Source organism: Polypterus senegalus, chromosome 3, assembly GCF_016835505.1.
Source record: "Polypterus senegalus isolate Bchr_013 chromosome 3, ASM1683550v1, whole genome shotgun sequence".
NCBI classification, from domain to species: domain Eukaryota; kingdom Metazoa; phylum Chordata; class Cladistia; order Polypteriformes; family Polypteridae; genus Polypterus; species Polypterus senegalus.
Window position 1 is genome coordinate 19,079,906 of NC_053156.1, and position 12,701 is coordinate 19,092,606.

The 12,701-nt window shown below is 46.7% G+C and overlaps 1 protein-coding gene across 3 annotated transcripts; it reads left to right on the top strand.

Moving 5' to 3' along the window:
* The first annotated feature begins 766 nt into the window (after window positions 1-766).
* Window positions 767-12,483, top strand: gpr84 (G protein-coupled receptor 84). Of its 3 annotated transcripts, none has more exons than XM_039749896.1 (2): window positions 767-917; window positions 11,030-12,483. In XM_039749896.1, the coding sequence occupies exons 1-2, from the start codon at window positions 909-911 to the stop codon at window positions 12,167-12,169; spliced, it is 1,149 nt and encodes a 382-aa protein (XP_039605830.1). In that variant the 5' UTR covers window positions 767-908; the 3' UTR covers window positions 12,170-12,483. The 3 variants fall into 3 exon arrangements, with proteins under 3 accessions (XP_039605830.1, XP_039605832.1, XP_039605831.1); XM_039749898.1 differs by lacking the exon at window positions 767-917 and adding an exon at window positions 3,969-3,984; XM_039749897.1 differs by lacking the exon at window positions 767-917 and adding an exon at window positions 4,157-4,174.
* The last annotated feature ends 218 nt before the right edge of the window (window positions 12,484-12,701 follow it).

A 12,701-nucleotide genomic window follows, 5' to 3' on the forward strand; every position in this document is an offset into this window, starting at 1 on the left:
TATGGTTCTTTACTGGGTTGAGTGGTTCCTTTGTTTGACAAAGTCGGGGTCTTCGCATATATGCTGTTGGTTCTTTGTGCTTTGAAACAGTTCCTAACTGAAATCTTACATTTTTAGTAGGCTACCTATCAGGGCAATACTAGATTAAGAAAACCTGAATTTAGCATCCGTATGGATATGCACGGAGAGTCTTTTCAAAATCAGGACCCACAAATCTGTTACTATCGATTCGTGGCTATTCACTCCATGGCGCCTGTTACAGATCTAAATAAATATAAGGATCTTTCTGGAACTTGGATGGGTCTTTTGGGAAACAAACATGGTCTCCCCTATGGAATCGCTCTGAAGAACCACTCGGGCACCTTTATTTTTAAGAGTGTGGGTGTTAGAGTGACACTACACGGTGACATGTTCAGAGTCTTCAGTCCGTTTAAGACTTGAGTTGGAAGTCCAAAGGGTCACAGAATGAATGAACTCAGTGGTCACCCCTGATGGACATTAGGATAAGGAGGTAAAGTTTGAACCCGCAGCCCCTAAGGCCCCCCATCACTTTACCCGGCGAGCTCGAACACAGACACACAGACACACGCCTCACCACAATGTCACCCGAGTGTTCATTCAAAGGACCAAATGTCACGTTTGCTTTTCCCCTGCTGACCTGAAGCCTTATTGTGGACAAACCAAACTCTCGACACCAAACACAACGCTGTGGATGAGGTTAAAAAAAAAACTCAATGAAATGAGGAAACAAACTGAAAAAGAGAGAAGTTGTAGCACTGAGTGTGACAGGAGAATGCATTGAGCAAGGCGGGAGGTGCCGCTATAAGAGGCGGGGGTGTCAACGGGAGGGCAAAGAGGCAGACACGACACAGCAGAGCAGAGCTGCGCAGAGCAACTCGAGGGGCTTCATGACTGAGGTAAGTAATGGGGGTGAAGGGTTAATCTGCTGGGTCCACTGTGCTTGTTTTACTGAAATTGTGCTTGTGAGGGCAAACTGGGCACTCTTATGAATAAAAGCACCAAAGTGTTTCTCCAAAGTTTAAAATATTAAAAATTGCTAGTGGTTTTGAACTTTTGGTTGATTAAAAATGTTTTAAAAAAAATATATTTTATGTTGGAAAAACACTTACGGAAATGAAGTCTAAGAAACGCGAGAGACTTCAGATGATCGACAAGGAAATGCGCGTCTGTCTTTCGAAAACTAATCCTCGCATCAATCTCATATGTGCTGAAAAACAATCTCAACGTTCACTTTAATTACATTTAAGATTTATCCTTTGATTCATTTATTAAGAAAATGTCTTTCAAACTTGTAAACCTAACTGTTTTTATTGGCGATTGTCCATAGATTGTGTCGTCACGACTTTATTTATGGGCAGTCTCTCAGGTGCGCCGCGAAAGAAAATTTTTGGACTTAGTGCGCCGCAACTCGAAAAAGGTTTCCTTTCACTGATTTAGATCCATACATAATAGGCTCTATAAATAACCTTGATACGAGATTTATGAAATATAAAAAAAAAAGTATTGCTGCCTATACAGCGAAGGCACAGACAACGTGCAAACAAAACAGAGAAGGGTTCATCTGCCATCTGTACTGCAGGGTGGGCATTGGCAGGGCACAAACAGGGCCCCTGAACGATCATCGTCCAAGTCTACATTGTGTTTCCGATTATAATGGAAGCGATTTTCATGAGGCGATAAAAGGGGCGAAGTTTGCTTTCTTTGTTTAATGCTTGTAGCGACGGACCAACTTGTGTTGTTCAATGTGGTGCGGGAGCGCGCGCTGGCGTCAATTACTGAGTGCCGCCCGTCAGCAGCCCGTCAATCAGAAAGCACCAAGTGAGCGTTGTTTTAGTACAAAAGGGAGAGAAGTAAGTGCAGGCAAAAAAAAAAATAAAACCGAGCCCGAGAGGAACGGTGATCGCCGAGTCGGTAGGGAGAAGGTAAACGGTGGAGGACGAGTTGCACGGGTAACACCAGAAAGCTGATCGGTTTATGGAGAGCCGTACAAAGGGACGGGGCAGTTACGGAAGGTTGATGTGGTGGTCTCGGTAGCTGAGGAGCTGAAAAGGTGGAGCTGGCGAGAGAGAGGGGAGTTGAGGAAAGGATGGCGCCTCGACACCGTGGCATACGGCGGACGGCACGTCGCCCTAGAAGTCGCGGTGAACAAGTTCGGGTCCGCAGGTTACTGTAAGTGTGCATTATTTATCTTATGTATACTAGTTTTTCAATATCCTTATTTAAGTTTAATTTTTTTCGAATGTAACTATTTCCTTGGCATGTTAAGCACTTTGGGTATATTATTTGTACGTAAATGTGGCATCTATGACTGAAAATCGCCGAAACTGTCGTCTAATCAAATGTAACTCACGTCTCACGTCTGGTTCAGAAGCGGCGACAGAACTGAGCCTGGGTGAGCCTCCTCAGTGGTCCACCCTATGGCTTTGCTTCTTAATTTTTTCTTTTTGTAAATCAAATGCAAATTAGTCTATGCTGTTTCCTTGCATTTTCATACACATCTCCCTTGATTAAAATAGCAGATGATAATATATTCCCAGTGTTAACTTTTATCATTCAAAAACTCTTAAAAGTGTTTGGAAAGTACCGGTGTGGATGGGGATTAAACAGCGCATGTGCAAATAACAGGGTTTAGAAAATCTGACTGGAAGTGTTGCCAATCACAGCCGCTCAAAACACGTGACGTTCGCAGGCGGCTACATTGAAGTGGCTTACTGAGCTCTCCCGTTGAGCTCCACTGACTCGAGAGACCTTCAAACCGAAAGAACCGTTCGTGAATCGCCCACTACTGTTGGGCTGTTGTCTTGTAGGTAAAGACAACGATGTCTTGACAAACAGCCGTTTTGAGGTTTTTAATAGCGAAATGAAACAAACGAAAATGCGAAGAACGTGCCAGAGTCTGATGTCGACGCTGAATTTTTTGGTGATACCTTAACACCGGATTAAGGCCCTTTGATTTGGCTCCTTAACAGAGAGTTGATCGTACTTTTAAGAATGCAGCACGCTGACACCAGCGCTTCTCACTTTTGATTTCGGCGCGAGACTTGATCGCGTCATGAGAGAGGGCGAGGAGGGGGTTTGCAACTTTGATCATTTATGCCATCGTATTATCAATGGCCCCCATATCGTCACGTGGCCCTGGGCGCGCACCCAAAATGCCCCGACGGTAGAGCCGCTCCTTGGTGACCGGACAGCAAGTGAAAACCCCGGCGCTATTTGCGTTCACTTTAGCGATTGCTTCGCTATCAACGCAACTGCTGCGTGCAGCTGGAAAAAATCTACAAATGCCGGAGGACCGACCATGTCGCTGATTTGCGAGATGCCCAGCAGCCACCATCTCAGTCGGAATGAAACTGGCCAAGTTATGTTGGAGGCGTTAAGGCGCGAGGCTTGGCGGTTCACTGATAGTACAGTAATAGTACATGTCAGGTGCAGTATGCGACATTTCGAAAGTCGCGATGTTGACATTTTTGTAATAATTTCGTTGTGGGCAGACTAAAAGTTCATGGTAGGTACGCGGGATTTCGAAATTCGCGATGTTGGCGTGTTTGCAATAATCCAGTTAAGGGCAGATTCACTCTTAGACTGGAACGGTGAGAGTCATATATGCCCACAAACACCGATTACAAGGAATGACAATATGGAGCTGGCTTATTCTACTTCGAATAGCTTCCTAATATGTATGGAAAAAAAGTGAAATCTTTAATGTCCCTCCCGAATTACTAAAACGGCGCTCCTCGTTGTCCAGAGAGCGTGGATGGATTGGCGGAGTCCGAACCGCGCGCGCATGCGCGCTGCTATAGTTACATAAAGTGCGTTCCTCAGTGTTGGGAGCGCGCGCCCGCCCCTTAACTCTCCTAAAAGGAGCCCTGTGGTGCTCGCCCTCGTCACCTAATGGATTGAGCGACTCTGCTGCAGGCGCACGGGGCGTCACCGTTCAGAGACATCTATTTGGTCAATGATCAGGTCTGCTAATTTTATTTCTCCGATCTTTTTGCTATCAAGCTCCGAGAGATTTGTGACTTTAGTTTGCCAGGTGTTCTTCATTAAAGGGAATCCAACTTAAACGAGTTGGTCCACATTATGAAGCAAGTCGTAGTTTTCCTCTCCTGGAAGTTTTAATTTGAAGCATAATTGTTCCAAAGATGCAAATATGGTATGTATATGCAGTTCTCCAATTGTTTTAATATTGTGCAGGTTTGAAAAGGTTGAAAAAGGCGATTATCATGTAAAGGAGCAACAGATAAGTTTCTTTGCCTTGAAGTGCGTCTTTCGTGGGCTCCATATTCTGAGGGAGTGGTGCATGACTGGCTTACTGGTATATTGATGAAAGTTAGAATTTACTGGGACACAAAGCAGGGCTTATAAAGACATAACAACAAGATTTCATTTCCATTGCTGACCAGGCGGGTGTAAATTCATCAATCGGTGCAGATTTCCAGCTAGTGTGTATATTTGTCACCCAATTTAACCAGTAGAATAGATAGATAGATAGATAGATAGATAGATAGATAGATAGATAGATACTTTATTAATCCCAAGGGGAAATTCACCAAAAAAAAAAAAAAGAGTCAGGTAAATAAGGAACCACACCGGCATAGGCATTTCTTCTCAATGCTTTAAGCTGACTTCTTGAATAGGCGATTCTCAGAGTGTAACAATCCATGTCAAATAGTAAAATAGTAAAAATGTGTAAAATGTGTAAAAAGTGTCCAGGGAGCAATTCCACATAAAAGAAAGTGGTAGAAGTGATGAGTGAGATAGAGAAAAATAGAGATAAAAAGGTTAAAAGATAAAGTCGTATACGGAGCTGCTGGAAAGGCTGCCACTCGGATGCGGCGCCGGAAATACCTCTGAACTAGTGCATCTCCCAACACAATCACACCCAAAACAATCATGGGTTCAAATATTGTCCCTTTCATTATTAAACAAAGCGGTGAGCACAAACGCAGAGGTATGGGTCCTCCTCTCTTCTTCCACTCCTCCAAAGAGTTTTGCCCTCTGCCATCCAATGCTCACACCTCAGACAAGGCAGAGTGGCTCCTTTGATCTTAGATCTCTGAGTACTTCCAGTATTAGGAAGCACTTCCGGCTCAGAAAGACATCTCATAATATAGGGATTATGCATCCCTGCAGCACCCTCTGCTGGCACGCAAAGACCTCCTGGAACTCAACTTACCAGCATGTACTGTGGGTACCCTGCAGGGTACAAAATCTCAGGGGTGCTGCCACCTAGCACATCAGGCAATAAAGGATCCATAGACTGTTGTCTCCCCTGGTTCTCCCATTGCATTGACCTCCTGGCTGTGGCAGAACAGTCCTCACCTTTCATCTTCACTCTCCAATATTCTGGCCTCCCATCCTGGTAAGGAACCCCGTACCATGATGCACATTGTAGAAATGCCTTGTTCTTCTTAAGGAAAGTTGGTTATTAATGCTTGGCGTCGTGGCGAAAAGTTTTAGGTTTGCCTTTAGTTTCTATAAACATACGTAATAATAGTTAAGAGAATGTTTTCTAAAATTCCACTGGGTAGCCATCGGGGCCCACTGCTTTCCCATTTTGAAATGAAATTATAGCATCTAGTAACTTTGAAAATGTCAGAGGTAATACATTCTTATTTTTCTTGGATAAACAGGTCCGAAGTGTTCGTGTGGAGAAGAAAAGGTAAGGAGAAATCTGGCGTTTTTAGCACATACCACAAGACTAGGAGCACACTTTTTTGTTGGGTTTGTTAACGGTGTCGGCCTCTCTAAGAAGCGAGGCACAGACTGGCAGTAGTAACTTGCTAAACCCAAAACATTTGAGATAAAATTTTGTTGTCTCTAGCTTCAATAAACGTGCTAATAATAGTGGAGCTAACTTATAAAGTTCCACTGGGTTGCCATCTGGGCCTGCAGTTTTCCCACTTTGGAGTGAGTTTATTGCATCGTAATTCTGAGAGTGTCCGTATGTAGGTGTGTTGCGTCAAACTTCTTAGATCGTGTCTCACCTTCTTTAATCTGAGTGGAGTATAAGGACTTGTAGTTCTCTCTAAATGTGTGCGATACATTTTTATGGTCAATGAATTTTTAGCTCCAGTTGTGTTGGTAATTTCAGTTATTGCATTGCGAACGTCCTCCTTGTGGATTTGTTGAGCTAAGGTCTTATTAGCCTTCTCACCTTCTTCATAGTAATGACACTGCAACTTCAAGATGAGTTTTTGTTTCTGTTGCCTGTTGCTGTCGAGGTTCAATTCTGATGACCCAGGTGGTCTTTCCCTGTGAAGTGCCTCATCTGGAGACCTGGCATTTTCTTGGTCTTTTCTGGAGATTTCACTGATTCACTCTGACAACGTCTTGGTCTCCAATTTATTGTTATGTGAGTTAGATATGAAATAATCTGTTCTCTTGAAAACGCCTTCAGAGTTTCCTAAAGTATTCCTGTGTAAACCACTGAGGATGTTTTAGTCTTTAAAAAAATCATTTGTTTGTCCAGAGATGAACTCTGTAAAGTTCACATCTGCTAACAACGGAGGGTGAAGACGCCAGCTATGACAGGAGTGTGTAGGGGTTCAAGCTCCAAGATCAAGAGGAGCACGAACAGAGATAACGATCGCGTCATACTTTCAAGGTTTGATAGTGGGCAATAAATTATCAAGGAGATAGATAATCAGTTGTTGGGTAACTATGATAAACTGGGGAGAAGAAGGAATATACTCTTGAATGTGGATTTAATAACCTCCATGGGTTTGGTCTGTTATGACTCATTCCAAATTGTGTGATTGTCTTTGTGGTATTAGATGCTATTGTCCCTGAAGTTCATGATCTGTCCACGTCGGGATTTAAAGATGCAATGAAATGTCTCCAGCCATTGAAATGTTTGGAGTGCCCATATTGGGAGATGATGCAAGTACATTTTGAATAAAGTCTCCACTTTTAAATCAGGAGCTATAAGATAAGGACACAACAGTGACCACCCTAGTCACCCAGTATAACTGGTCAAATCAAAATAAGGTAAAGCAAACACAATAATCGCCAAGGTGACTTTTAGTGAACTATCAAAGCTGGTGGAGCTTCAGGTTTTGAATCCTAATGGCAGGAAGAGGCGGTTCCAGGTGGACGGGCACCAGAAGTGATGTCAGAGGTGGTATAGCCGTCGATCATCGGGTCTGCAGAGGGGAGGAGGAGAAAGGACATTAGAACACAGCGCCAGCCCCTGGAGAGGCGGTAGAATTTCAGTCACTAGGACTGTCCCCTATGTGCATGCATGTGACACTCTATAGAGATTTATCAAAATGACTTTAGAATGAAATAAATTAGCCATCGCCATGACATGGTGCCTTTTAGGGTCAGGCACTAAATCTGATGCGACAATTGAGTTTTTCTTCTGTATTAAGATTCCCACTCTTCTGGGTTTCTTTGAATAGCTGGAGTGGCCGATTCAATCTTTTGGCAATCGAAACGGGTCTGGGTCTCCTGCAAAATGAATGTCATCTTAGCATTTAGGCCTGAGAGGTGGGAGAAGACATTTTTCTCTTTAGATCATGATTGAGACCTTTGACATTCCAGGTTGCAAACCGCAATGTATGGGCAGAGAGAGAGGCTGCTTCTGCGCATTTGAGGACATTTTGTAATTTTGAGTAGTGTCCAAAATTCAGTTGAACTCTGATTTCGTTTTGTTGTTGTCTGGTATTATGGCCGAGGAGCTTTGTCATTATTGTGGTGCTTAGAATTGTGGGGGTGACAAGGACAGATAAGGAGTGCCCAGCTCTCTTTCCTTTCTCCCAAACCCCCAGTTTGCTTCCCCAAGTGAGTCTGCACCACACTTCAGGGTCTCAGTCCCCTGACGCGCAGAGAGATGGGGGGGACGTCCAAAACAGAGACCCCCAGCATTGGTATGGTAAGGGTTAGACTGAGACATCTTATGATAGCACAGTCCAGATGCAAAAAACCAGGGGTCTCTTGAAAGAAGGAAGAAAACAATCTCTCTGTTTTATCTTCTATTTGTTCCCCTTCTGTGGTGAAACAAAAAGCAGCCGGAATTAAAGCAGCTTCCTCCACTTACACGTAACAGATTATGCAGATGGGAATTCTCACATGGAGGCGCCCTACAGTAAATCACCGTGAAGAGATTTGTGACATACCAGTGGCTCCTGATTTTAGAAGGACTGCCCACACACGGGTAAAGTTCAGGTTTTCTTAATCTGTTTGTCCTGCCAACCGTGCCAGTCGAAGGCCATTTGTAGTCATAGGTGGGGTCGATGGATGTCACCCCTCTCCCCCCCATGTCCATTGCAGGTGTTATTAGACTTTGACGACCCATAAACTAATCGTAACCCTAAAGCACACCTACCCCCAATTCAGCCTTTAAGGAGACTTCATAAACGGCACCCAGCGGATAACGGTGCCCACTAAGTATCCTCAGAGTCCGACGACCACTCCCCTTGGTTTCTGAATCACCACACGATTCCTCATGATCACAAACAGCACCCCCTGTGTATTAATATCGTGGACTTTAGGGAGCGTGTGCCCCTTGGTGTCTGAAGCGCACATACTGTTACTTTTCATAAACCACGCCCACTCAGCATCATTGGAGTCTGAAGACCACGCCCCTTGGTGTCTGAAGCGCACATACTGTTACTTTTCATAAACCACGCCCACTCAGCATCATTGGAGTCTGAAGACCACGCCCCTTGGTGTCTGAAGTACACATGCTGTTACTTTTTGTAAACCACGCCCACTCAGCATCATTGGAGTCTGAAGCACACATGCTGTTACTTTTCATAAGCCACGCCCACTCCACACCATCAGAGTCCAAAGACCACACCCCTTAGTGTCAGAAGCGCACACCCCCTCTGTAGTACAAATGGCACTCCCTGTGTATTAATATCGTGGACTTTAGGGAGCGTGTGCCCCTTGGTGTCTGAAGCACACATATTGTTACTTTTTGTAAACCACGCCCGCTCAGCATCATTGGAGTCTGAAGACCACACCCCTTGGTGTCTGAAGCGCACATGCTGTTACTTTTTTGTAAACCACGCCCACTCAGCATCATCAGAGTCCGGAGACCACGCCCCTTGGTGTATGAAGTGTGCATCCTGTTAGTTTCGTGAAAGTGAAAACGAGTTGTCGTGACAGTCACTGCAGGAGGCGGACCCTCGTGAATGAAGATGGAGCAAAGGGTTCAAGGCCTGGGCGCCTCCTTAATGGCCCCGTCTTAAGCGGAGTTAAAGTTATTGAGTGTGGGAAAGGCGCTATATCAAGAAAATGTAGTGTTATTATTAATGAATGGAAATCCGCAGTCTCGGCCTGATAGTAAAGCTCGGCCTCCATCTGCTTTGGTCCAAAACTGAAGGCCCCTTCCCATGAGTGGTCACAATTTCTAAGAGATCTCCCGGCTATCGGGGAGAGGCAGGTATCATCTTGAATCTGCCCCTCAGATGGCAAAGAAAGGTGCTGTGGTACCAAGAGGACCCATCACTGGACCCAAGGGGCCAGGCTCCCCACACTGCTGTTAGCCCCCCTCCACCACACTTTACAGCGGGCACAATGCCACCCTGAGTGATCTCCTGGCATCCACCAAACCCAGACTGGTCCATCAGACTGCCATTCCTTTTGCACACCGCTCCAGAGTCTGTGCCATTCCAACTGACACTGCGTCTCCTCTAGTGGTCTTAGGCCCCGTCATGGACACCCACTTCGTGAAGCCCCTGATGCTCACTACTTGTGCTGATGTGGCTCCCAGTGGCAGATTGGAACTCTATAGTGGGTGATGGCACACAGCAGAGGCCATTTTTAGACCATCGAAGACTCCGGTGGGGAGTACTGTGTGTGTGGGAATCGCTTGTGCATTGAAGATTGTTACGTGGAATACGTTTGTGGTGGGAATTGCTGCAGAAGGCACGTTGTGCATTAAAGACCCATCCATCCATTATTAAACCCGCTACATCCTAACACAGGGTCACGGGGGTCTGCTGGAGCCAATCCCAGCCAACACAGGGCTCAAGGCAGGAAACAAACCCCGGGCAGGGTGCCAGCCCACCGCAGGTGCATTAAAGACTCCGGTGGGAAGTACTGTGTGGTGGGAATCGCTTACAAGCACCTCACCCTTTCAAGGATGGGCTGCTGTTAAAGAAGGTAATCCTGGTGAATTGCGATGTTAAAAGCTCGCTGCCCTAGACGTGAATTCCTTCTCAGACGATGCGGTTCTCATTGGGGTGACAATAAAACAAAGAGATCGAGAGAGGTGACCGGCTTCTGCTTTGTGGTCAGTGACTCACTAGTGCCAGCATTGCGCCCAGCATTGGTAAATTCCCTGTGGAAGTTACTCGATGCCCTCACGCGTTGAGGTCCGTATTCTGGTAAAGTGAGGAGAGCCCACAAGGCGCTATACATGTAACAGGAAATGCAGCCGACTTAGAGGAAGTACACCCGCCGCTGGAACTTCCCCAAAGCCCCCACATACACTGAAAAAAGTTTGGTAATGATTCACACGTAATATTTTCAATCTGAACCAATATAAATCTTTTTTAGCTTATTGATCCCACAATTTTTCAGTTGAGGCGAACCATTTAGAGTGACTGGGTGTAATTCACTTGTTTTTTTACTGAAGTTAATCTATTTGTTAAGTTGTTCTTCTGGCAGTTGGAAAGCCAGGACGCTGGGAAGTTCGACTGGAAAAAAATACAAACGGCCTCTCAAACACAGCACACGAACAACCGAAAATATTAAGTTTACTGAAATAGGATTTTTGTGTTAATTCCCTCCACCGTAACTTACTTTGGTACAAACACATTTTATTTTACTTTGATTGAGATCTGAGACCAAATATTTTAAGCTACAACACTAAATGACTAATCTGAAGTTGCTTGAAAGAGAAAATGTACGTTGAATGAACAACATCAGTGTTGTACTTTTTTTCAGTGTATACAGATGGTGCTTGTTAGCCTGTGGTCTGGTGTGGAGGTGCCAGCTGGGCACCCCGGCGATGGCCTCTCCATTAACCCCCCGTGTTTCTTTCTTTTTTTCTCAGGAAGGGACTCTGCCCGGCATGCCTTTGAACTTCACTGTGGATAACTTCACCTGCTATGACCCCTCTGTGGAGGGCTACCGCTATTTTGGCGTCCTCTGGGGGGTGGCGGTGACCCTCGTGGGCACGGTGGGCAACTCCTTGACCCTGCTGGCTTTCGCCACGGACCGCAAGCTGCAGACGCCCTTCAACGCGCTCATCCTGAACCTGACCGTGGCGGACCTCCTCTACTGCACCTTCCTGCAGCCCATCTCGGTGGACTCGTACCTGCACCTGCGCTGGCGCTGCGGGCCCAGCTTCTGCCGCCTCTTCGGCCTGCTGCTCTTCCTCTCCAACTCGGTGTCCGTCCTCACGCTGTGCCTGATTGCCGCCAGCCGCTACCTGCTCATCGCTCACCGGCAGACCTTCGAGCGCATCTTCTGCCGCTCCGGCCTGGTGCTCATCCTGCTGTCCACCTGGGCGCTGGGCCTCGCCAGCTTCAGCCCGCTCTGGAATTTCTACGTCTTCGCCAAGCAGGTGTGCACCTGCAGCTTCCACCGCGTGCGAGCGCAGCCCTACACCACCATCTTGCTCTTCTTCTACTTCATCTTCGCCCAGAGCTGCGTGGGTGTCTTCTACTTTCTGATCCACCGCAAGGTGAGGTTGGCCTCCAAGAACCTGGAGCAGTACAAGCTGCCGCGGGCAGCGCCTACCAAGACGCCCGTGGTGGATGCCGACAGTGGGCTGGAGAGCATCAGCACCAACGTGACGGACGCCCCCGAGAGCAGCGAGATGTCCACCGGGCGGCCCAATAGCAGCGAGACGTGGACCGGGCGGCCCAAGAGAAGCATGGCAGTCGGTGGTACGGTGGTGCCACCCGCCTCCAAGGACTCAGACGGCGAGTTCCGCCGGGTCAACCGCATGTGCTTCACTGTCTTCCTCTGCTTCGTCTTCTGCTTCGCGCCTTTCCTCCTCCTCAACATCTTCGACAAGAAAGGCCAAGCGCCGCAGGTGGTCCACATGCTCTGCGCCAACCTCACGTGGCTCAACAGCTGCATCAACCCCATCCTGTACGCCGCCATGAACCGCCAGTTCAGCCAGGCCTACCGCAGCCTCCTCGGCCGCTTGGTCCAGCCGCTGGTGGCCATTTGGCCCAGGAAGTGACCACCGAGGGCAGGTGGTCTTGACTGGACCGTAATGTGACAGACTTTGACATGGCAAGCGACCCCAAATCCCCAGTGCCGGTCTTAAAGCTGAGCCTTTCTGTAATATAGCGCCTTTCTCATAGTGGATTCCAAATGCAATGGTCTGTCTGTTTTTCTAAAGAGACATTTCTACTCCCCTCTGTTATGTCGCATCGCCTGTGTGTGTGTGTGTATATGTACAGTATATGGATGTATATAGCGCCTTTTGCAGTGTGGACTGTTGTTAAATTCTGCCATGAATAAAAAGAAACCACACATCCAGGATCGGGTGACGTGACAAAAAAAAAAGGAGTGCAGTCCCCTCGCTCATATAGCGCCTTTTCACCTTCTTCAGTCAGAGGGCTGACCTTAATGGAACACAGCGCCCCCTGCTGGCCCCGTCATAATGACAGCGAATTCTCTTACATACCAAACCTTCACCTACATAAGGGTAGTCTGTCAGCTCTGCGATCCAAATTCAAAGAGTTAGGTACCAAGCTGAGGAGCAGAAC